At 41.2% G+C, this 26,458-nt stretch overlaps 1 protein-coding gene across 1 annotated transcript in view; it reads left to right on the top strand.

The window, feature by feature from the left end:
• Positions 1 to 26,458, top strand: part of SLC9A2 (solute carrier family 9 member A2) — a 93,808-nt gene that overhangs the window by 38,998 nt on the left and 28,352 nt on the right. Inside the window, exons 3-5 of the mRNA XM_033175587.1 lie at positions 6,050 to 6,300; positions 23,560 to 23,777; positions 24,426 to 24,628. Of these exons, the coding sequence (XP_033031478.1) occupies positions 6,050 to 6,300; positions 23,560 to 23,777; positions 24,426 to 24,628 (672 nt within the window). The remainder of the gene's footprint in view (positions 1 to 6,049; positions 6,301 to 23,559; positions 23,778 to 24,425; positions 24,629 to 26,458) is intronic.

Here is a 26,458-nt window from a genome sequence, read left to right as displayed (position 1 = left end):
TGGGAGGCTGAAGTGAGAGGATCGCTTGGGCCAGGCAGGCAGAGGTTGCAGTGAGCCGAGATTATGCCACTACATTCCAGCCTGGGCAACAGAGTGAGACTCCATCTCAAAAATAATAATAATAATAATAATAAATAATAATAAAATAAAAGTCTACATAGAAACCAATGTATTCTCTGTTAGCCTGTATTCTACCGCAAAAGGAAATCCTCAGAATGAATACAATATAATCTCTAAGGACATCCATTAACTTCATGTGAACATTATTATATAGAAGATAATTTATCGATCACAATTTGTAGTATAGATATTTTAAGACTGCTAAGTTACCTCACTTAAGTAACAAAATCCACTTCATATATTCCATTATTCATGAACTGAGTAGTCATTAACTTAGCGATATTAAATTTTAACTGGGAAACTGCCATAATAGTAGAGACATTTTATAACTCATTCTAATTTCCAGAGGCAGAAGGCATGAAGTTTTCCATTCTGACTTAGCTTGATATGTAAATTTTACCCTGTTGAGGGAGACTGCGGACATCTGAATGGGAATTCCTAGAGTGAGTCTATTTAGTGCAAAGGGAACTTTACAAAGAAGTAAGAGCGCCTGTCACAGTCCTTCTAGGGCAGCTCAGTAGAGTTAAATTAGTTTCAGAATGATACGCCAGGCCTCCACACTGCTTTCCCACCTCTATCAGAATTTTATTCAGACATCTCAGTGGTCCGTTCTTTGAGTTCGTCCCGAATCAGATCTCAGGATAGGGTCTGGCTAAGTCACTGTTTAGAGTATGCAAAGGTAGCAGGCCATCCAGACGCACACCCTGTGCTTCCTCCCAGGAGGCACGGAGGCACAACTGTGGTTTTACGGAAAGAAAGGGAGGGCTGACCCAGGGAAGGCAGGCGGCCAAAGTGAGAGCTTGTCACTCCACTCAGAAGGAGGGCACAGACAGAGCAAGGCTCTGGCTGGTGCTTTGAGGTGGAAGCTCTTATCAAGAAATGGCCACAGCCTTTCAGTCAGAACCACTGTCGTGGTTTCATATTTAAGAGCCTCCTTTGGTAACTTACTTGCCCTGGCTGAGAGTTCATGCATCCTTAAAGTCAGACCCACAAGATATCAGGGCATGCCCACAGGTTTGCCAAATAATAAACTACTAGACGTTTCTCTCACTGAATTGGCTGAGTACTGAATTGAGCACGTGTTAAGAATAATTAGAACAATGGTGTCAAAAATTTTAATTTTATCTCCTAGTCAGGTACATTCAAAGAATAGAGGTGGAGATGTTTTCTGGAAGATTCTTTTTGATTCATTCATTCTGTCTTATCCCTAGGAGAGGTTTAAGGAACTCACAGACTTTGGAAAGTTATTAAAAATATGGACCATGATGCATACGGCAAAAACTATGAGTCACTAGGAGTTGCAGATAGAAGAACAAGGGTTAGTTTAAGGAACTCATGGACTTTGGAAAGGTATTAAAAATACGGACCATGATGCCTACGGCAAAAACGATGAGTCACTGGGAGTTGCAGATAGAAGAATCAGGATTAATCAGAGAAAATTCACTGACACAGTATATAACCTCGAGGATGGGTAACATGCTAGGTTAGTGCCATTAACTCCTTTCCCAAACTATGATAAATTCAACATTGAGCTAGAAAAGCTGAAGCGAAGAAAACTTAGCATGAAAATGTCTCAAAGCAAGAGAAATGGATTGTATAAATTGCAGATCAAACACTTCACGCTATTGTACAGGACTGTAGTAGATTAGAAGTAACTAGAGACACGGCAATTGAAAAAAATAAAGGTGTGATTTTTAAATAGGACTTTTCTGTTATCCCTCAGAATAAATGTTGTATGAAAACTTCCCAAGATTTCCCTTATTAGGCAGAGATTTTTCAGGTTATTTCCAGAACATGTTAATGCAGCCACTGAATATTCTAATAAATTTTCCAAGAAGACTGAAAGAGTTTCCTCCATCTGCTCATAACCAGGCTTGGTTAAGGAGAGCTGGTTCTGTAGAAAGAAGCCAGTAATGGACCCCAGAGGCCCAGTCACTGTGTGCTGTGGAGTGGAAAGTAACTTTAGGAAGATGGAGGGTAAGCAGTGACCACTTGGATGTTAATTTTGATTTTGCAAACAGCATAATAGATCTAAAATGTCGTATGCAAAATGATTATCCTGTATGTTTCATGCAGGAAGAAATTACCTGAACATTCTTTTTTTTCTGGAACACAGCCATTCTGATAGACAACTGTATTTGCATAATTTGCACCCTTGCTTTATGTGATTTCACAGAATTAGTATGCTTTTAAAATCAAAGTTCAAAGTTCATAACTCCTAATGTTAATATATATATGTTTGCAATGTAAAAAAATCATAAGCAGTAAAGTTTCAAAGCTGTCAAATTAGCCCATGACAGAATTTAGTACATAGGTATCACTGACATTTTTTTTTTTTTTTTCCTTGAGACGGAGTCTCGCTCTGTCACCCAAGCTGGAGTGCACTGGCCAGATCTCAGCTCACTGCAAGCTCTGCCTCCCGGGTTCACGCCATTCTCCTGCCTCAGCCTCCCGAGTAGCTGGGACTACAGGCGCCCGCCAGCTCGCCCGGCTAGTTTTTTGTATTTTTTAGTAGAGATGGGGTTTCACCGTGTTAGCCAGGATGGTCTTGATCTCCTGACCTTGTGATCCGTCCGCCTCGGCCTCCCAAAGTGCTGGGATTACAGGCTAGAGTCACCGCACCCGGCCATCACTGACATTTTAATCTAAGAATACAAGTGTCAAGGGGAGATCAACTTTGCACCGACTCACTACAGACATTTGCAGCCCACATGCATCATATATACACATAATACATAGACCTATATAAATTAAAATTCTAAAACACTTTTTGGTATAGATTCCCTTATAATACAATTGAAGGATTTAACTGGAATGAACTAAGTATGTGGTTTCGGCCAGTTGTAACCAGAAGAATTTTATCTCGTGCTGATCACTAACTACGTATCAGGTTCAGTGTAAAACAGGTGGGAGGTTGTGGAAAGCTTTCTGGTTGTTAAGGTAACGCTTCTACCTGAGACATTAGCTCTGACACTGCAGGGGCATCTCAGGCAGGAGAAGGATCAAAAATGGAGCTTTGGCCCAATGGGCTGAGAGTACAGCGCCTGTGACCCATCTTAATTCTTTGCAGAATTAAGCAGGGATTTAAGACAGGCTATACCTTTGATAGATTTGATGCATTAAGTTGCCAGCGAAATAGTTTTGTAAGGATTAGGAACGTGTGACCCAGCTGCAGATGCCCGTTAATCTGTGGAAGGAGTACCTGGACTTCCCTCAGGGAACTCTTCCGTGCACTGGATGGACTGGGGTGTAGAGATGAGAGGGAGGAAAAGGAGAAGAAGACTCAGCTCTGTGCTAAAGGAATTTCTAGTTTTGTTGGGGACATAAGGCACTCACTCAAAACTTAGCACCAACAGTACAAGATGCTGAATGTTCTGGGAGATCATCTGTGGTGCAGGAGGTCAGAGGGCCGGGTATTTGCAAAGGCTGGAGGGGTCCAGGAGGGCTCCTGGGGGCAACAGTAGGTTCAGCTGTGCCTTGGAAGATAGGTAAAGGTTTAGGGGTGGGTTGCTGGCAAGAGAAAGGACAAAGAAAGAAAACCAGGAGCAGGAGTTAATAAATATGGTGTGTTTTATGGAACAGTGATGAAATCCTTTACAATCTGACGTGCATTAGAAAGCAGTTAAAAAAAAAAAAAAGTGTACCAGGTGTTTTGAGACTATGAGGCCTTCCTGATGTGAAAATGGAATGGCAGCCTTGGAAGGAAGTAGGTCTTGTAGTGGCTGCAGTGGGATTAGAGCAAAGAAGAGATGAGCCTCCCAGGTGCAGGCTGGAGACAGAATGTGGTGCCTGAGTGGCCCTGGAGAGAAGCTGTCCATGAAGAAGCAGATGGCTGGGAAACCCGCCTCTCCTCTGGCACGCCGGTGATCGTCCCTTTTGCCTTTGGCTGTTTGGAGGCAAGGGGTATATATAGCACATCTGTGATCCTGTCTCAGGAAGTAACCGTGGCGTGTTGATGCTGATGAAAACTGATGCTGACAGCAGGTTCAAAGTGGAAGTGGGTGCTACGTGGAGTCATTTTCTTCTCTGACAAACAATGATGTCTTTGAAATATTTAAGTTTTCAGGAGAATGAGTCTCTTTTGTTCTTCTCTGAAGTCATTTCTTGGTGGGGAGGATAGCAGATGATCTCGAGTGTTACACCAACAATTAGGGAAAAGGAAAAGTTCACTCTTTTCTAGGGAATAATCTACTATTTTTCAAAGCCAACAGACATTTATTGTCATCTACTAGGCAACATGGAAGATGTAAATTGTAATAAGGTGTTGACTGATCACAAGGAGCTTATAATCAAGTAGAAAGGAGGAAAGAATAACATATTAAACCCATATTGTGGTAGGCTATGACCATAAAGTGAAGCAGAAAAAGTGAGATGGCATTGGCCAGGCCACACACTGCTTACCAGACAGTATGACTTCATTCTCCCATGATTGAACCTTGAACCACTTAATCAGGAGGTCAGGAGTCTTGGATGCTAATATTGCCTCTGACATTTTGTGTCATTTGACCTTGAACAAATGGGATCAGTTTTGAGTTTCTCAGACTCCAAATGAGGGTGTAGCGTGGCCTTTCTCCCTAACGTCCTTATCAGTTGGTTTTCCTGGAGATTACAGGTGCTCCCAGAATTGTAAATATCAAGTGAAAAAGAAGCAGGCCACCTGGTTGGCTGGTGTTTGACTTGCTTATTTTGTGAAAAGAAAGTGGTGGGTCTGCAGCCATGACTTTCCATTTCAGTTTGGTCAGTGGCCCTAGGCACAAGTTGAAAGCATATTGTCCAGCAGACATGAAGTGCCTGGCGTTTTTGAAGGCTTCACTAAACCAAGACTATGTAAAGAACGAAACAACAGGCTGGGCGTGGTGACTCCCGCCTGTAATCCTAGCACTTTGGGAGGCCAAGGCAGGTGGATCTCTTGAGGTCAGGAGTTCGAGACCAGCCTGGCCAACATGGTGAGACCCACCCCTCCCAACCCTACTAAAATTACAAAAATTAGCCGGGGGTGGTGGCGCCTGCCTGTAATCTCAGCTACTTTGGAGGCTCAGGTAGGAGAATGGCTTGAACCCGGGAGGCAGAGGTTGCAGTGAGCTGAGATCAAGATCACGCCACTGCGCTCTAGCCTGAGTGACAGAGACTCAAAAAAAAAAAAAAAAGAAAAAGAAAAAGAAAAAAGAACAACAGAGCATTCTCATTATAGCATGAAGTTTTGCTGATGTGTATTTCCATTTCTTTGTCACAAAATGTAAGATAAATCTATTTTCAATTATTCTTAAGGAATAAGAAAACCTAGGCAGATGCACACACACACACACACATACACGAGTTTGCTGCCTCTTTGCTTGAAGAAAATTCCTTTGGGTGTGTCTCAGTTACACCAGACATGTATGTGTGGGTGGGGGAGGAGGTGGAGTGTGCAGTGAGGAACTGGTGATCTGGGAGGATGACTGACTCATCCTGGGTACCTGTCCTGATGCGTGGGTCACTTCTGTCATGTGGTTCCACAATAGGACCTTATAAGGTAAATCTGTTCACAGCAGCACTGATAAGCTTTCTTGCTGTCATATTACTTACTAAGCAATGGTAACATGAGCTGGGTGTGCTGGATGGCAAACAAATATTTTAAAATAATCTTTCAGATGATATCTGGAAAAAATAATGTTTTTGGAATAAGTTATGCAATGACTTTGAAATTGCCTCTCCCTTACTTTTAGAAATAAATTCCCTGACAACTCACTTTTATTGAAAGGTTTTTTTGGTTAGTTTAAAGCTATGGTATTAAAATATGAGACAAACGAATACACAATGATTGTCACTTTCCTACTTGGGTACACAGAAGAAATGTCCTTACTGGAAGGCCAGGTAGATGTGTTTGTGCCCAGAGTGATAATGGGGAAATTGGAAAGGGTCTTGACAAAGTGTTTTCTTTTTCCTGCAGGTCCTGTACAACTTGTTCAAGTCGTTTTGCCAGATGAAAACCATTGAGACCATTGATGTGTTTGCAGGAATCGCGAACTTCTTTGTTGTGGGAATCGGTGGGGTGCTGATTGGCATCTTCCTGGGCTTTATAGCGGCATTTACTACTCGATTCACCCATAATATCCGAGTGATCGAGCCACTCTTTGTTTTCCTGTACAGTTATTTGTCCTACATCACAGCCGAAATGTTTCACCTCTCGGGCATCATGGCGTAAGTAATTCTTTGTTAAAAGTGCTCAATGATAACATTTCATTGAATGCACGCATTCTCAGCTAAGATATTAAAGCTGAATAAGTTATATGAAACATTAGGTTTTCTTATTCTTTTAAGAACAATTAAAAATAGATTTTTCGGTCAGATGCGGTGGCTCACGCCTGTAATCCCAGCACTTTGGGATGCCGAGGCGGGTGGATCACAAGGTCAGGAGATCGAGACCATCCTGGCTAACATGGTGAAACCCCATCTCTACTAAAAACACAAAAAGTTAGCCGGGCGTGGTGGCATTGGCCTGTAGTCCCAGCTACTTTGGGAGGCTGAGGCAGGAGGTGGCGTGAACCCAGGAGGTGGAGCTTGCAGTGAGCCGAGATTGTGCCACTGCACTCCAGCCTGGATGACACAGTGAGACTCCATCTCAAAAAAAAAAAAAAAAAAAAGATTTTCTTACATTTTGTTACAAAGAAATGGAAATATATATCAGCAAAACTTATGCTACCATGATTTGTTGCTCAGATAGAAAGCTGCTTAAACATTCTCATAGGTCTCATGAAATATGACAGTAAACTGTTGGGGTGGATCTTGGTCAGGCACCAAGAATTGTATGAGTTTGATGCCCAATCAGGGTAGTCCATGTGGGAACCTATAAGCTTATTCCAACAAAGTCACATCCCAAGCTGCTCTTGGAGCTCTGGAATGGCTCATGGATATTCATTGGCATAACCTTAGTCATAGAAATACTTTGAATGGTAGATTTGATTTGGGATAACAGCTTAGTCATTCAAAGCAAAATAAGAGTTGTGACCACACAATTTCAGTTTAGCTGTTTAAACAAAGATGCAGGATTATAAAGCAGGAAATGTTTAAAGCCAGGAATTATTTATTTACTAAAGATATGGTTAGTGTCTCATGCACTAACTGGTTCTGAAGGAAGTGTTTGAGAAGTTAGACAAGTAGGCTGACGAATGATGGAGTTTAAATCCTGTTTTAGCATTTGGAGGATCACTTTGAAGGAGGCTGCTCATTGGGTGTGGATGTTTTTGTAGCTTCCAAAAACAAGCTTCTATTCTATTATGGTAAGACCCTGTATACGATCATTGAGAAATACTTAGTAATGGAATGCTTTTACATTTTTTTTTTTTACTTTGACAAATATGCATTTACAGCTCCATATGCACTAGGCTAAATGCTAGGACCTACCATACATATTTAGAATTTTGCAGCTATAAGCATAAGCCTAGGTCTTCCTGAAATTTTCTCTTCCATTCTGATTAAGATGATTGTTTCATTGGGGGCTAGTTTGACTTCTGCCGTTTATCAGCACGTCTGTATCAGAAGCAGATGAGGTTGGTGGTAGAGGAAGTCAAAGACCCCCTACACAAAGAGAGTGGAACCTGGGGTCATGAAAGCCCTGAGTTACAGGTTGGGTGGTTTTCTGTTTCACAGAGAAACCTAAATAAAGCAACGCATTAATCTAGTTTGACCCAGTAATGTTCCACGTCTTCCTGGTTGCTATTCATATCATTTGTATGACTTCCAGTTTCCTCGGTGTTCTTTGGCCAGTGTCATTGAAAATGTATGACCAACTAGTTACAAGGTCTCTAAAAAGAGTGTAGGGGAGGGACTTAGTATCTAGTTTCCAGCAGTGTTGTTCTAGCAAGAGTCGGGGTATGAGAACCTTGAATTGCATTGCAAGTCTGAGTATATGTAAAAGTTCTAGAACCCACAAAGGAGCTATGTAAATTTGTCAGTTTGCCAGATGTTCGCAGGCAGGAATTGGGGTTCTTGAAGATCCAGCATATGGGGGGAAGTTGAAGAATTGGATGGGGTGGGAATCCTGGTGCATCCTTGATGTCGGTGATGGAAGGTTTGGAAGGCCTATGCTATATCAAGTCACTGGCCTCTTGTGAAGATGGGATCACAGGTTTACTTATGCTAGGAATTCAGAAGTAAGAGACAAATAGGGCCACATATTCCTGATAAATAGCACAGGTAATTCTCTGCTGTGGTTTGTGGGCCTTTGTTTCCAACTTCAAACTGAAGATTTTCTTGACAACTTAGTGTAGAGGAAATGTTTTTATTACATTTAAACTACTATTGTCATTGGCCAGGTGCAGTGGCTCATGCCTTTAATCCCAGCACTTTGGGAGGATGAGGTGGGTGGATTACTCGAGGTCAGGAGTTTGAGACCAGCCTGGCCAGCATGGCGAAACCCTGTCTTTACTAAAAAAATACAAAAATTAGCCTGGCATGGTGGTGCATGTCTGTAATCCCAGCTACTCAGGAGGCTGAAGCAGGAGAATCACTTGAACTGGGAGGTGGAGATTGCAATGAGCCAAGATCACACCACTGCACTCCACCCCAGACAACAGATTGAGACTCGGTCTCAAAAAAATAAAAAATAAAAACTAAACTAATATTGTCATTGCTCAAAGTATACTGAAATAATATGGGTCCTTAAATAAGATATTGCCGGTGATATAAGCATTTTTGCATCAAAATTACCATATGCACCCATTATTCTGTCATGACAAATGCAGGTACACATTCACATTGGGGTATGTTTGTTCTCAGAAGTGATACCCTCTTTTCTAATGTGGGATAATTAGTATGCCATTCAAAACCTGACCGTGTGTGTTGCTTCCTTACGCTGTAGATCACAGATGTGCATGCCCTGCCCCACTCTAAAGTGCATTATGTGCACTTTGTGTGTAATTACTGTATTTACTTCGGTCCAGGGGATACAGCATAATGATGCAATTAAAATGCATATCTACACACACCTCTTTTACAGAACTAGTCATTTTTTCTGGGCTCAAATTGTACCGAGTTTAGAAATTCCTATCATACTTTGTACTAATTGCACTCTCTCTTCTACCATTTATAAACCAACTTTAAGGCTAATCGGAGTGAAGGCACCTGACGTACGGAGAATGTTCAGGACTTTCCCTTGTTTTCTTAAGAGAAATGGGCAGCTCCTGAGAAAGGAAACTAGGCAGATAGGATAGGCAGCTGCTGGGTGGGCAGAAAGATTAAACTGCCTCTGTAATGATTTGTAACCCAGTTGTGAAACTTGGCTTTCCTGAGTTTTGCCTGCTCTCCTCCATCTCTCCCTCCTCCACCTTCTTCCATCCATCCTTCCTTCTCCTGTCCTCTTCATGTTGCCTTTCAGAGCCTGTAACCCTCTACATTAGCTTTGTTGACTCTTGGGCAGCCTGTTCTAGAAGGATGTCACTTACTTAATGAGCAGGTAGTTACTAGATGAATCTAATGAAAAAGAAACAATCTTCTGAGTAACAGAAGATTTTGGTTTGGGTTAAAAATGCAAGGAAGCTTTTAGAGGAAAGCGCTGGACAGGATTTCAGTATTTTGATTTCTTTGGAAAGATGGTGAAAGTCTACTGTTCCTGCTATTTAACTTTATCATAAGACTGTGGTTTTATAGGCTTTTTACTGACAAGTAAATTAAATAATGAGGTGAAATCTTCTTCTGTCTTACAAAATATTTGGAGAGATGTCTTCTGAGCAGTCTTAAATTTGGTTTCCCCTTTGTGGTCCTTTCTAATACCCCAAAACCTAATTAAATGTTAAGGAATGATTTACACTTATGTTTTATTGTATATTCAGAAGGGTTTTAGACTCAAACACTAACAGGGTCAATGCAATTCCCTGTTTTCTAACATTCTTCTACTCATTTCTATACTGGAATAAATTGTGGCAATAGGGAAATGTATATATGTGTGTGTGTGTGTGTGTGTGCATATGCCTGTGTGTGCTTCAGTTTCCATAGCACCAGAAATAGAGTTAAGGGAAAGTTTCCATCATCCTTTAAACCAGAAGCTTCACATATCAATAGCGCTGGACACTTTTGAGTATCAAAGCACTATAGCAGGGCATGAGAGGTGACCAATAGTTATTGATTTTAGAAATTCCTGCCTTGACTCATGTGTTTTGAACTTTATACTCAGAAAAATGCTCAAAGTCAAAGCACTGATGATTCCTATGGACAATGGTGTATTTGATCTCATTTTGCTTTCTTTACCTAAGGACACTAACGGTTGGATAAATCGATCACTAAAATTCAGAGCCATTATAGAAATCAACTTAAGCCAAAGTTTGTTATCCCCTTTTGGATTTCAGACTCCTTTCTGATCCTCCCCTTCTACCCTACACAGTTCTCTGGGCTCTAATAAGTGGGACATTGGAAACACACTGACCTGAAGAGGGAAGGGTGTACTTGGCCTCCACAGTAGCAAATTTTGAAAATGGCTAACTCCTCCTTCAGATAGGAGAGTAAGTGCCCATTTTTTAATATTTTATTTTTATTTTTATTTTTTGAAATAGAGTCTCGCTCTGTCACCCAGGCTGGAGTGCAGTGGCATGATCTCAGCTCACTGCAACCTCTGCCTCCTGGGTTCACGCCATTCTCCCACCTCAGCCTCCCAAGTAGCTGGGACTACAGGCCCCCGCAACCACACCCGGCTAATTTTTTTTTTTGTTGTACTTTTAGTAGAGATGGGATTTCACTATGTTAGCCAGGATGGTCTCGATCTCCTGATTTCATGACCCACCCACCTCGGCCTCCCAAAGTGCTGAGATTACAGGTGTGAGCCACTGCCCCGGCCGTGACCAATATTTTTTAGTTCTGCTGTGATGGATTAATAATTCCTTAGTATTTCTTTCCTTAAGGGTACTTTCTAAGTATTTACTATTTATTGCTAATTATTCCAGTAGCATTATTGCAAAGAAAGTAGAATATGGTGATTAGTTTCATTCTTATGAATAAATAAATCAAGGCCCAGATGGACAAAACATGGCTGTCAGATGACTCAGTGGAGAATTAGACCTGATCCTGCATCCCCAGTTACCAGGTCAGCCCTGTTTATGTGCAACATCTCCTCCCCCCACCAAAAAAACCCCAGCACATCCCATGCAAATTTGTAAATAAGTAAATTTGTAACGGGAATTTCCAGAATGATAGGTTTAGGAATGAAATCCAGGAGTAGCTCCAGCTTGCTGGACTGAAGTAGTCACTGGTAAAGGTGTGAAGATCATATGCTCTTTTCATCCGTTTTCTCTGTAGGAGCTGATAATTGTCATCTGTTTAACATTTTGAGAAAAAATAGGAAAGCATGCCTTTTTTTTTTTTTTTTTGCCTATCCTAGTGCCTCTTGGTTTACCCACACTTTGTAGCATTTAGGAGACCATCTCTTCAAGATCCAAGAGTGTTAAACCATAGCCCTAGATGCCAGAATAACCGGTTCAACATGTTTACTTGTGTTCACAAAGATTAAAAATAATAAACACATGACATTGTAGGACATTCATAAAACATTATGTGATGCATCATGTTTACAACATGCTTTCAAACACATGATGCCAACTGACCCTCATCTCAATGTCCTGAAGTGTAAAGAAGAGCAGGAAGTGAGTTTACAAAGAAGGAAGCGGGAATCAAGACTAGAGCCTTAGATCTCTGGCTCCCTGTTTCCTCTTTTCTCACTGGGTCATTGTACCTTACACCGCCTTGACAAATAATAGTTTTACTTTTAATTAGAGTGTACACTTTCACTGATAGCTCTGACTGGCCAAGACTGACCACTTCAAAATCTGGTATGACCACCCCAAACATAAATAAGGCTGGGGTGGGAGGAGGAAAGGTAGGAAAATGATGCTAGAAATTAAGTGATACAAAAACAATGCATATACCCCTTAATTTCTTGGGTATATTCAGGAAAAAGGAAAAACAAAGAAAGCAACAAAAAGCTTATGATTATCTTTTATTTTCTATTGTATAACTTTGCCTGAACTGTAGTGTAAGACGAGTAAAGACAGAAAGGAATTGGAAATTATAAACCTTAACCTAGAGACATGTAAACAATTCATGAAATTATTTGTATTTATGTTTATGGTTTAAACTGTTTAATTTAGTAGATTCAATAGATGAACCCCAGCATTTGCTTGGTTCTTTGAAGGAGGAACAAAAATGGTAAGCTGTCACTTCTTTCCTCGGTCCTGCCCAATAGGGTGGCCACCAGCCTTGTGTGGCTTCTGAGCACTTGAAAGTAGAATTGAGTTGTGTTGTAAGTTTAAAATACACAGCAGAGGCTGGGTGCAGTGGCTCATGCTTGTAATCCCAGCACTCTGGGAGGCCGGGGCAGGTGGATAACTTGAGGTCAGGAGTTTGAGACCAGCCTGGAAAACATGCCGAAATCCCGTCTCTACTAAAAATACAAAAATTAGCCGGGCATGGTGGTGGATGGCTGTAATCCCAGCTGATACTCGGGAGGCTGAGGTAGGAGAATCGTTTGAATCCGGGAGGTGGAGGTTGCAGTGAGCCAAGATTGCGCCACTGCACTACAGCCTGGGCAACAGAGCAAGACTCCATCTCAATAAATAAATAAATAAATAAATAAAATAAAAATAAAAAAATACACAGCAGATTTTTAAGACTGAGTAGGAAAAAACAGATTCTAGAATATCTCATTAGTAATTTCTATACTGATTTGATGTTGAAATGACAATGTATTAGACATGTTGAGTTACATAAATATGTTCTGAAAATTACGTTCAGTTTCTTTTCATGTCTTTCGCTGTGAATACTAGGAAACTGCAGATTACATATACAGCTCCAGTGATTCCTACTGGACACTGCTGTTCTGTGGTGCTCACCACGAGTGTTTTCTACTTGGATATTTGAAGACTTGGTGACATATGTTTTATTCCTTTTGATAAGGTAAAAAAATAGGTCATGAAAAGATGGGAGGAATGAAAGAGAAATGCTCTCCCCGCTCTGATGACAACTGTGCTCTTTATAAAGAACATTTCTTTGAGAATGGGGAAGTTTAGAAAGAAAATAAGGAAGGAGAGACTGAAGGGAAGTTGGAGGTCCTTCTGAAGTGGCTTGTGATAATTAAGATGTCAAATTAAAGCCACCTTGTGAAAATGAAAAATGTTTCCCTAGGTCCACGTTTGGGGGTTTGGATATAAACATCCTCAAAATCTAAAGTGGGAGGGAAAGCTGTGGCTCCTGCAGGAATGAGCAACGCACTTTAAAACAGATTCCCTGGGTTGAGATAATGTATATATTTTGCAAATTGAATTTGTAAACTTAGACAATAGTCAGTATTCAAAACATTATATTTCTTGCCTCATCTTCTTAGAGGTAAAACAACATTAAAGACATTGTTTTCATCTCTGTTTTTATCTGTATTTACTCTGCAGACTGACTGAAGATCAATAAAGCCTCTATATTAAGGTCTATAGGTCTTTATTCTAGCTAATGTCAAAAGATAATTGATTTTTGATGGAGGAAAAAAAATCAAACAAACAAAACTCATGCTAAGTAAGATTATGTATTTCATTCTTGAAGATTATCAGGAATACATTATGAAGCCAGTCAGTCTTCCCTCAACTTGTCACCTGTGTCACAGTGTCTTCTGGTGTTTATCAAGTAGTCAGGGTACTAAAGGAATAATTATATATCAGGTACTTATATAAGTTTAAGTGAAACACAAGCAGAAAAAACTTATTTTCTAGGAAAAATTGGTACAATGCATAATAAATCCAATAGATGCTATACTTGACTGGCTTATGAAAATCAATTCACTGCGTTCTTAGAATATTTAGCTAAAAAGATAGGATATTGATATTGCTTTTTTGGTTATTAGGATGAATAATACCATTGCTTTTCTCCTTCAGTGCAGATAACAGGGTAGATTTTAGAGGTATCCTTTAGACAAGAAAAAAGTTGGTATTTCCTTGCCAACTTTAAGTTACACAAAACTTTAACAATTCGTTCCCAAATTAAGAACTGATTCTTCCAAATCTATTTGAAGAGTGGATATTTTTGTGTAACTGAAAACGCTGCCATCACTTTGCTTTTTGGACTGTTTCTTGACTGTTCTTTATGTTTATTTTTTTTTAAATGATGATATCCCTTCTGGCCTGTATTTCAAGAATATTGTAGGAAATGATATTACTTTCTGGTAATGTGTAGGCCAAAATGTAAAACAAGATAATAAGTCAGAAATGTATAATTGCTGAGAAATAAATACTTTTTATTTTTTAATAATTTTTTTTTCAGAAAAACTGAAATGAAATGTATACTTAGCACCCAGCTAGTACTCCTGAATATGACACGCTTGGACACATGGATTAAATCAGTGTTTCGGCCCCTGTGTGAGGAGGTTAGAGCCAGGAATACAGCTATGGAGGTTAAGGTTGGCTCTTCCTTGACATGATATGTGTCCCAAGGAGAACCCATTATTCTTTCTCCTTGCTTGAACAAACCTCAGTTTACTTCTGAGCAATTCTCTGGACAGGGGAGGACACTGGCCTGGTGTGAACCCCAGGCCCTCCTGTGTTGGCTTCTGGGGCGAGGAGAGGCTGCCTGCAGCTCCTCTTGATGCTGTAGCATTTCTCTTATGTACTTGCTCCTGCTGCTGCCACTTCCCTTACCTCAATCAAACATGAGGTCTGACTTTGTCAGTATTCCCAGGGCACCTGGCCAAGTGGCCCCGATTCTGTCTTTCCACTTGTGTCCTCACCATTAATCCCCCGTTATTTGATGTACCTCGAGTCACCAGGCATTTTTGTAGTCAGGAGCCTGGCTGAAACAACAGAGTGAAGCTCTGTGTTAATGAAGGAAGCCAAACTCAAACCAGTTTAAGTCAGAAAGGAGGGATTTCCTGGCTCATGTAAATAAGTACATTTTTGAGAGGACCGGTGGGATTTGGCCTTAGGGTGATGGGACAAGGGACTCCTATGTCTGCCTAAGTATTTCTCTCTATTAACTTTCTGTCCCTTCGTGAGAAGGCTTCCTTTTAGTTGGTTAGTCATCTCCAAAGCATGAAACCGGGGTCACAGACAAATCAAGTTTTATATCTCTGCAACTCTGTCACTGAAGAGTAAAGTGAGATCTACCCTGCCAGGTCCTGTTAGAAAACATTTCAGAGCAAGCACTGTGATTGGCCCTGGGGTTTGGAGAATTGTCATGGGATCAGACTGTGTCACATGACCAGCCCTGTGACATGAGAAGTAGGGTGTGTTGCCAGAATAAGGCAGTGAACTCAAACTCACTTTGAGTCAGACTGCCATCCCAATCTGTGTTGACTACAAGTTAGCAAGGAAAGCTCAATCCTGTATAGTAAAGTATACTGGGATGGTCATGTTGATGATGCTTGGGTTGAAGCCTCATTGACGAAAAGAGGGACATTTTGGGTAGAGGCAGAGGTGTAATTGAAGGCTCCAAGGTGAACTGAACTCTAGGTTGGTGAGAAGGAGGGGCCCCTGGTCTTGCCTGACCTGTTGTGTGCTATAGGCAGGTGAGAGGCTTTGGAATCTTTAAGGAGAAGTGACACAATTGTATTTCTGTTTTATGATAAATACATGATCAGAGTGCTTCCAAAACTTTTTTACACCATGACACTTACAACTATTAAAGTTTTCATGGTACTCTGGGTGAAAGCTGTAAATCATGGCCCCAGTCTGACTGGCTGCCCTAGGGCTGAGGAATCCTTGATTAAGGAGGAGGATCAGGAAATGCTGCTGTCAGCAGGGATAAGGTACCTAAGTAGAGACTCAGGCAGGAAAAAGAAATATGTGAAGATGCTGCACACTAACCAGTCTAGGCAAGAGAACACAGGGATCTGCACCTAGATCCAAGTCATAAAAACTGAGAGACAGGGAAGGAAGAATAGTTGGCAAATGTAGTTAAATCCACATTACTCCTCAAATCCCATGTTAATCCTTATGCTCACCCTCCAATACAACTTTAAATAAAATGACCCAAATTTCAGCTCTTTTTTCTCATTTCTCCTTCCTCTTTGGAACCCTCTGCCTATACTCCCATTTCCTGTCCTTAAATGTTAATGTGTTTAGGAATCACCAGGAAATGTCATTACATGGACAGAATCCCAGGCCTCAGTCAGAGATTCTGATATAGGCCTTGGATGGGGCACAGGCATTTGTAGTTTTCCAACATTTACACGTGGTCCACAGACCATACTGCTCTAATATACTTGCTAGTAGCCGTAAGAACTTCCAGAAAGCAGCAACTCATGCTGATGTTTCTAGGACTCATGTAGAACCACGAAGTATTCTGTGTGTGTATCTGGTGCAGGATTGTTGCATGCAGGTTTCACATACCCAGGCCCCACCTATAGCCCACCTCCAACATTGACCAGGAGTCCTCCACCTGGAAAACCTTAATTCCATCATCAAAATGTTGGTCAAATCTTCCTGCCTCTCTGAGGCTTTTCTTAACATTCCCCAGCTAGACTGGGTAGACTCCATGCGACACTTGACACCTGTGCTTCATGACGCTGTTGACATTGAGTTGTGATCCTTTGATGTTCTCTCTCCAGGTAACCAGAGTTGCTTCAGGTGCCAATAAGTGGTCTCTAAATGTTAGTTGAATTGAATTGAAAGCAGTTTTTCAGGAGAAAAAAGTTGCAGAGAATTTATGCAATGGACAAGGCTTCATGATTAATCCAAGATTTATGACAGTTTCAATTTACACTTCATTTTTGATGTTTAAAAAAAAGATAGTTCAGTTTTTATGCTTGGATCCTGTTTTAAAAACAATTATTGTTTGCATTTTCTCATATGTCAAACTCTGTTTCTCTTGGCTGTCAGGTTTTCTGGAAGAAGCAATTCACTGTATAGTACATTCATGCCCTGGAATAATTTAATTTACCTCACTTGAGTGAGTACTTTATTCTGAGAGCATGCAACGTGCCCTGAGTCACCACAAGACCTGGCTTTAATCAATACAGAAAAAGCTTTTTAATTGATCTTCATCGTTGCATATGCTTGGCACTGATTAGTGGAATATGCTTTCATATTTGGCAAAGCCTTAATTGAGAATATACAAATATTATTTGGGTGATATTTTCTTGCAATTGAATTCATACTTTTTAATTTCATAGGGAATGGGAGCAAAATAATTTTGCTTAATTGGTTAATTCTACACAGTTCAGATTGTAGATAAAGCACTCTGGATCTTCATTAAACTAGACTTAGCAAGCATTAATTGAACTTGTACTTGGTACCACTATAGGCACAGACCATGCTAAGCATTAGTCCATAGTCTCAAAGCATACATTCTGGTAGAAAATAAATAAATATCTGTAGAAAGCAGGTTAATAATGGAGTCATGGAGTAATACAGAAAAAAAGTATCTGTTCGAATTTTCTATTCAGAAAATAGTCAAATGACAAATCATTTAAGTAGAAAGGAAAGTCTATTTCCAACCCACCCTCTCCAGGAAAAAAAAAACAAAAACAAAAACAAAACTCTTTTGAGGTAGTGTCTATAGCTGGCCTGAATTGTCCTACACTGTATTTTGATTGATATACTGATAAAGAAAACCTCAATTGCTGGTGTAGGAGAAAACCACTAATTACAGTGCTCTCCCTTCTCTGTCTCTCAATTGGTGATAATCACCACACATTTATGTTAAAGTGGTACAGGATAATAACATAGCAGGGTACATCTGCGAATTCTGTGCATGCCTCGTCTCCACACTGTCCTACAGAATGGAGCCTAAGACCTATCGAAATCTGGGCATGCCTTGGAATGCGAAATGGGCAATGGATACAGAGCAAATATATTCATATTGCACCACCATTCCAATTAATGATTCATCCATGCAGTCATTGATGCAAAATATATGCCAGACACTATGCTAAGCATTGGCCACACTTTTCTTTTTCCTCATGGAGCGTCCAGTTAGGTTGGGGAGATAGACATTAATTATGTGACTGAAATTATAATTTCTCATTTTTCTCTCCAGCCTATAAAGTTAAAACTCCTAAGCATTCAGTATAACAGTGTCATTGAGCCCTCACTTCTTGCATTCTCATCTCTTAACATTTTCAACTTCCCCTCCTCCAGCGAACAGAATGATTTGGCAGTTTCCTGAATGCACCACCCTGCTTATTTCTTTTATGCCTTTGCATATGGCTGCTGCTTTTTCCTGAATTACTCACTTCCTCTTTTTCCTGATAGGTGAGATTGTCCATGAAGATGTTGCTCAAATGTCCTCTTTTGTGGCAGAAGTCACCCTTTGCTGTCCTGCACTTCCACAGCATCTTCCCTTTCCTCATTCTAGCATGTACAGTGTTGTGTTCCGATGATCTCTTTGTGTCTGTTTCTTCCCTTAGACTGTGAACTCTTGAAGGCAGAAATTGAGTCTTACTTGCTTTCACCTTCCTAGATTCCAGCACAGAATTTGGCTCAGAATGGATGCTCAGAAAATGTTGGTTGATGTTAAATTGCACTTCTCAATCATATTAACTAGGTATGGAAATTAAAACAAAGAGAGAGAAAGAGAGAGAGAGAGAGAGAGAGAGACATGCCTGAAAAGGAGGGGGGAAGATGATTCAATGACACGAGCTAATAAAAGTAAGGGCGTACTAGGAATACTGAAGGCCAATGGTTTTATTTTGAAGCTTTAGAATTAAGAAACTTAACCAGAATTTTCTATAATATTAAGAATCTATTTAGGCTACTGTTTTGTTGGGGACAATGTCATACTGATGACACAGAATGAGGATATGAGGCTATGGACATGTGATGAAGGAAGAAATCTCCACTCTCGATAGTGTGGTGGCACTGTGATAATGCTGTGATGTGATATCGTACCCAAGGACTCTCCTGGCCACAAACTTCAAACCCAGTAAGGCCAAGGGCAGTCCGATACTATCCTGCATCATTCGCCACCTCTGTAAGTTTCTTGTGATTCCTTTAGAGAAACAGAGACTCATATGTATATACTGTGATGGTGATGACTATTAGCTCTAGAAGATGACCTGGTGGAGTGGGCAGAGATGGTTTCATTCTTTCTATCCGTAAGAGGCCGTTTTGCCTGTACCTCTCTAGTGGAATGCAGACTAGCTCATTTGTAGTTTGTATACTTCTGATGTTTTTGAAGGTGAGGTGGTTTTACTTCAGGTCAGAGTACACTGCAACAGCAAAAAAATCTCTTTGCAATAAAAACACCTCTAGACCTTTGCTTGAGAGGCCAGGTGACTCAAGTTGTACATGGCAGACCAGAATGGGAACTTTGGGAGTATTTCCCCCAGCCCCTCAGGTGCCTCAGTGCCACAGACATGCACAGGCTTCCTGAACAGGACACTACCAGATGCTAGGGCCTGTGGTACCCACCTAGGGCGTTCTTTCTTCCTGTTCAGTGTCTCACTGAGGCTGGTAGGAAACTTCATTGAGTTACAGCAAGGTGTCTGGCTACTCTGAGCATCACTCTTGATATCGTGTTAATGATACAAAGCAATGGAAAATGATCCCATGGACATTCATGTTCAATTAATTCCATGTTTTATTCCTACACGAAAGCTATATATATTTTTTTGAGACAGAGTCTTGCTCTGTCGCCCAGGCTGGAGTGCAGTGGTGTGATCTCAGCTCACTGCAAGCTCTGCCTCCCAGGTTCATGCCATTCTCCTGCCTCAGCCTCCCAAGTAGCTGGGACTACAGGCGCCCGCCACCACGCCCGGCTAATTTTTTTTATTTTTAGTAGAGATGGGGTTTCACCATGTTAGCCAGGGTGGTTTCGATGTCCTGACCTTGTGATCCGCCCGCCTGGGCCTCCCAAAGTGCTGGGACTACAGGCATGAGCCACCGTGCCCGGCCACCAAAGCTATATTTTAATTGTTTCTAAACAGAAATTGTTAAATTGCTCATGTAATAAACTAGAGATTACTTTTTGCCTGCATGGTTTACTTTTTGCCCAATGAAAGACAGGAACATAATTTCAGAGGGAAATGTTTAGAATGTTTAGAAAAACACTATTCATCAGCCTTTTAAAGTTACATTTTTGAATGATTCAAAACCATCAACTCAAGAGGGAGAGAAGGGGATGGGGTTAATATGAGGAATCAACTCTACCGCTGATGTTTCCACTCTATAGATGACATTTTGTTTTAAAAAATACAAGTGACTGGAGAAGGCTGGGTAGTGGCTACTTTGGTGTTCATTTATTTCCATATTTGTCTATAAGTTAAAGTGCTTTATAATAAAACCCTTTTGAAGTATCTTTTGTATAGGATTAGAGAATTTAAAAAAAAATATGTCCATTATAAATTACTTTTACTATAAATTTTCTACCTGGCAACATTTTTATCCACTACATGAAGTACCTAAAAAAGCAACATTTTTGAAAGGCTCATTAGTGTGTGCTTCTGTATACATGTCTTTTTTTATATATCTAAAACAAGTTATAATTCAGATTCTTAATCTAATCTATTGCCTTCATTACTTTGTATTAGAGAAATCTTACTTTTTAAAGTCTAGTTAAAGAAAAATTAAGCCAAAATATGAAAGATGAAGATTTTCAGAAATGTGGGTAACCAGTGATTTGTATCTGGGGGAGCGCTGGCAAGATGCCTGATATTGGCTTATTGGGACAGATGCCACTTTCCAGCTTGTTCTCCCAGTTCCTATTGCCTGCTGGAGGAGGTTCCAGGATTTCGCGTCAAGTCAGTGTGACAGAGCTCCCGTTAGTTTCTGTCACCTAATTGCATGCAAGCAGCAGAGGCCATGTTCATCTGGGTCATGCACTTGGTTCAGGATACAGTTTAGGGGAGGAGAATGCAACCTGGAAGGGTAGAATAGTGGCCTCAAAGATGTCCCCAAAGATGTCCATATCCTAATCCCTGGAACCTGCTTATATGTTACCTTCTATGGCCAACGCGACTTGGTGGATGTGATTAGGTGAGAATCCTGAGATGGGGAGATTCCATTGGAATATCTGGGTGGCCTTGATATAATCATAAGAACCCCTATGAGACGGAGTAGGAGAGTCAGACTCAGAGAAGATATGGCTAGGGAAGCAGAGATCAGAGGGATGTGGCAAGAGCCAAGGAATGCAGGTGGCTCTAGAAACTAGTGAAGGCAGGGGACAGATTCTCCCCTAGAGCCTCCAGAAGGAAAAAGCTTTGTCACCATCTTGATGTTAGCCCACTCATGTGATTTTGGACTTCTGACCTCTGGAAGTGCGAGATGGTAAATGTGCATTGCTTGAATCCACTCAGTTTGTGGTTATTTCTTATAGCAGCCATAGGAGAGGGATGCAAACAGTCTTGTGCTTGAGAAAGGATAAGCCACAGCTTGGTGGGCAGGGAAGACCTCCTTCCCATCAGAGATTGTGGGGCTCAATGAGAACGTGGAAAGGGTGAGGATTAAGTCCTCCACAGTGCTGGCTTTGTTTCTGTAGAGACGAGGTCTCATTTTGCATAGGCTGGACTTAAACTCCTGGGCCCAAGCGATCCTCTTGCCTCGGCCTCCCAAAGTGCTGAGATGACAGTTGTGAGCCACCATGCCTGACCCAGTACTGTCTTTAAATCAGATTGCCCAGATTCATACCCTGGCACCACCATTTATTAGCACTGGAATCTTACATAATTGAACCTCTGTCTGCCTTTGTTCTTCCATTTATAAGCATAGGAATGATAATAGAACTTGCTCATAAACTTGTTATAAGGTTTAACTGACATAATCCCTTCAATATGTTTGCATAGTACCTGGCACAAATTAAAGGTTCTCTGAAGATTGACTGTTTTTATATGAGTCCTCAACTATTTCAGGGCTTTGCCATGTGTTTATAGCTGTTTTATAGCTGTTGAATTTTATTACCACATTTAATAAGGCCATTCCTTCTTTTGGGAAACCACATAAATTATACATTCTTCACTTACAGAAATCTAAAAGAGATACTCACTTACTGGGGACAGTGACATGGTGGCTCAATGCATGGTCCTTAGATTGATGGAGTCTTTGTTTTGTTTTAATAAGGGGCACAAAAATAAATATACCTGCATTTGTTTTCTGTGTGAACAACAGATGTGTTCTTTGCAATGAGAGGTCTTTGCGGTTATCTGTTTAGGTTTCAGAGGACGCTTAGGTTTGCATTCTTCTACCTATTCTTATGCTCACTGTAGGAGGATTTCTTTAAGACAGCAGAAGTCTTCTCAGAGTGAAGAGGACCACATGATGGGAGTAGCGGGGGCTGAACTAGGGTCACTATAGTGCTGGAGTTATGAGAATGCTGGAAATTGCAAATCATCATCAGTATTCAGCTTATGGCATGGTTACCACTTAGTGGAAGGCAGGGTGGCTCCCTCTAATCCCATCCTCCTGTTTCATTCTATAGGACCTGTGTAATGAAATTCTTTTGGTACTTTATAGTAACTGTGTCTCCTTAGACTGGACCTACCATGAGCTGTCACCAAGCTCATCCTAAATTCCCCTCTGTGGGTGGCATCTGAGTTGATCAGGGGTAGCGTCCTTGACAGAGAGGGACCCACTTGTGTAGCAAGGCAAGAAGACAATAAAGAACAAGTTGAGGTTGGGCAATTCCATACAGCGGAGGCACATGGTGTGTGCCTAGGTGGAAAGAAGGCAGATGTGAAACTGGAATTCTCCACTGAGGGAAATGTGTGAAGAGCTTCAGGAGTGTAGACCTGATCCTGGAGCCCTTCCTTTTCTACAGGTGCCATATTCCAGTAGATATCATGAGAGTGGGAATAAAGGGCGATGTGGTCTCAAAGTTTTGGAAATACTGGGGAGAACAAGCAAAAGAGTTTCTTTGCTTCCAGAATTCTCAGAGCCTGTTAAAACCTTTTGAATTTCCCAGAAGTGGATACAACAGATACATAGAAATGAGACTCAGAATTAAGGACAAAAAGAAGTGAGTGGGTCCAAGAGATATTCAGAATGAAGAATCGAAAACAGTTGTGGACCAATAATATGGCAGGGGGCTACTGAGGTATGACAGGGAGAGAAGTCTAATACAAGCCCATTTTCAAGTTTAGGATTTTATACAATAGAATCCTTTTAGATAATAGAGGAACAGGGCATATGTGGGAAAATACATCAGTTTACAGAAAGATAATGAGTTTCAAATTTATTTTGGACTTGTTTTATCTGAGATACAGAAAGGAGAGCTGATGGTGTCGATGTCCATAGACCTTTAAGCATGAATCTGGGGTAAGGGAATTGAGGGACCAGAATGCTGGGCGGAGCAGAGTAGTTCAGCCAGGGTTGCTAAAGAAGACCTCCAGAGATTTTAGGATTTCCAAGGTTTACATGCAAATCACATTCACCTCTAAAAATCATTCGATGATGTTGTAGTCTTGGGCAGAAGAGTAGAGCCATAATTTAGCTCTTAAGTGCTATCTCTTGCATTCTGATTAGGATCATTGTTAGGTTTCAAGAGAAGCTGAATCTTGTCTTTCAGAATCACTGCTTGTGCAATGACTATGAATAAGTATGTGGAAGAAAATGTATCTCAAAAATCCTACACGACCATCAAGTACTTCATGAAGATGCTAAGCAGCGTCAGCGAGACCTTGATCTTCATCTTCATGGGAGTGTCCACCGTGGGCAAGAATCACGAGTGGAACTGGGCCTTCGTCTGCTTCACCCTGGCCTTCTGCCTCATCTGGCGAGCCCTGGGTAATGAGTTCTTGTTTGCTAAATGGACATATGTGATACTCACTCATTGAATGGGGCTTTCCTTTTGTCACTCCCTTTCCACTGTTGAGGCTTCTTTTTTATCTGCTTAATTTCTTCTTCTTTCTTACCTACTTCTTCCTCCTCTTCTTCCTCTTCCTCCTTTACTTTTTTCTCTCCTACACCCTCCTCTTCCTCCTTTTCTTCTCCTTTCTCATTTCCTTCCTCCTCTTCCCTATTATCTTCTTTCTTGTCCTCCTGTTTCTCTTTTTCCTCCTCTTCCTTCTCACCTTCCTCTGCCTCTTCCTCTTCCCCTTCCCTTCCTCACTGGCCTCTTCATCTTCTCTCTCTCTTCCTCTTCTCGCCCCTTCCTGATATATTCTTTTCTTCTCTTAGTATCTTCATGCCTTTGTTATAAGTTAGATTAGTTTGTCTTGTCTTCTCTGATTTCACATTTTCACCCATGATCCTGGAACATCATGAAAGACCCAGAACCTGGTATTACTAGCAAGACAGAGAAAAAGGGGAAAGACTTTGGGGCCTATTCTTAAATCCTTTGTCCCTGTCGCAGAAGCACAGAAAATGAGTCTATGTGTTTTCATATTCTGGAGTCACCCAGTCTGTTTCCTCTTGGGTTTTCTTTCTTTGCAGGTGTCTTTGTCCTGACTCAGGTCATTAATAGGTTCCGGACCATTCCCCTGACCTTCAAGGATCAGTTCATCATTGCCTATGGAGGACTGCGAGGTGCCATCTGTTTTGCACTAGTGTTTCTCCTTCCTGCTGCTGTGTTTCCTCGGAAAAAGCTGTTTATTACGGCTGCCATTGTTGTCATATTCTTTACTGTCTTCATTCTGGTGAGTACAGTAATCCCTTTACCAGGAGGGCAAAAAATATTGTTCAGAATATTGGATTCTGTTTACAGGATCAAAGTAGCAAAGGTGTGTTGAAACTTTGGTAGTTAGTTACTAGGGAAAATGATATTTCCTGTCTGGGTTCATGTCACTAGATTGTTGAGGGGCCTTAGAGAGTCCAATTTGGTCACTTGGCCTACACAGAGAAATTATTATTTAAGGAAACTAAACTAAGTGCTCTAATCTTATGACTGGAAACTTAGGAACTGCACTTGCTAATGCTTATTATTTTTCTGACTTAGCGAATGCACTTGTTAAATGCTAGTTGTACATATGACCTTCCAACAGCTATTTGACCCCATGAGTTGATTGCCTAGTGGTGACTCCCCTGAAATGAGGAAAGGATGAATGCATGTTTAATATTGGGAGGCAGGAAGTATGGCGGGCCTGTGTTCAGATCCCTACTTTCCAAATTAATCAATCTAAGTTAAGATGCCAACTCTTAGAAGATTATATTTTGCAGATATTCATTTATTAAATATTTACTGGACTCCTGCTAAGTGCCAGGCAGTGCTCTAGGAGCCAGAACATATAAAGATCCCTGTCCCTGCTGCAGAGCTTACATTTCAGAGGGGTTGGCAGCACTGGACAAGAAACACAAGTAAATCACAGAGCATGTTAGAAGGTGAAAATTGTTATATAATAAGGATACAGTAAGAAGTCAAGCATGATGAGGGTAAAGTGGTGGGGGAAACGCTACAATTCCAACATCAAATGTTGGAATTAAAGGGAACAGCAAGAAAAATGAGATTTGAGCAAAGGCGTGCAGAAGGTGGAGGAATTAGCTAAGCCCAAGAACATCTCAGGCAAATGGGCTGAGGGATCAAGTGTGTTCTGAAAGCAGTGTGCTCTTGGCCAGTGTGGCGGAGTGCCACAGAGTGTGGTGTGGAGTGTAGGAGAATGAGGTGAGGCAGGTTCTGGAGTCCAACATCACACAGGGCCATGCAGGCCAGTGTATGAAGCTTGGCTCTTCTCCAAGTGAAATGGGAGCCATTAGAAAGTGTCATGCAGATCTCTGATATGTTCTGACTTCCTTTGTAAAAGGATCACGCTGGCTACTGTGTTGCGAATAGACTGTTGCGAGGAAAGGGTGGATGTGGGAATCCAGCATGGAAGCCCTGCAGTCACCAGGCAGGACCAGGCTGGTGGAAGTTCAGTTGGTGAGAAGTGGTAAGATCCTAGAATACTTTCTGATGGAGCAACCTATGGGATTCCCTGATGGGTTAGACATGTTGTGAGGGAAAGAGGCGTCACTCAGGACTCCAGGGGTTTTGGCCTGAGCAGCTAGAAGGATGCACTTGCCCTCAATTGAGAAGGGGAAGTCTGTGCATGGCAGAGGTGGGGGTGGGGAGATTGTCAGTTCAATTATGGGCATGCTGCATTAGGCGTGTCCATTAGACCTACAGCAGAGATACGGATGAGGCAGATATTACGAGTCCGGAGCTCAGGAAAGGGGCTCTCTGGCCACTAGCAGAGAATTGGTATTAGCAGCCATGAAGCTGGACGTGATTGTCAAAGGAGTGAAAATATATACTGAAGAACCACAATAGAGGAGTAAGGATTAGGCCTTGGGGCAGCCCAACCTTATGACATCGTGGGAAGAAGGGAGCAGCCAAGAAGAACTGAGAACGAGCGGCGGGTAAAAAAGGAGGAAGATCAGGAGGTGTGCCTGTGTTTTAAAAATGTATTCATATTTATTTAACGGTTTGTCACTGAATGCTTTCTGGGTGCCTGATGCAAATCTAAGCATCTTACATGCTAATTCATTTAACC

The sequence above is a fragment of the Trachypithecus francoisi genome, unplaced genomic scaffold, assembly GCF_009764315.1.
Source record: "Trachypithecus francoisi isolate TF-2019V2 unplaced genomic scaffold, Tfra_2.0 Lachesis_group17, whole genome shotgun sequence".
In the NCBI taxonomy this organism is placed as follows: Eukaryota; Metazoa; Chordata; class Mammalia; order Primates; family Cercopithecidae; genus Trachypithecus; species Trachypithecus francoisi.
This window is presented reverse-complemented; position numbering and strand designations above follow the sequence as displayed.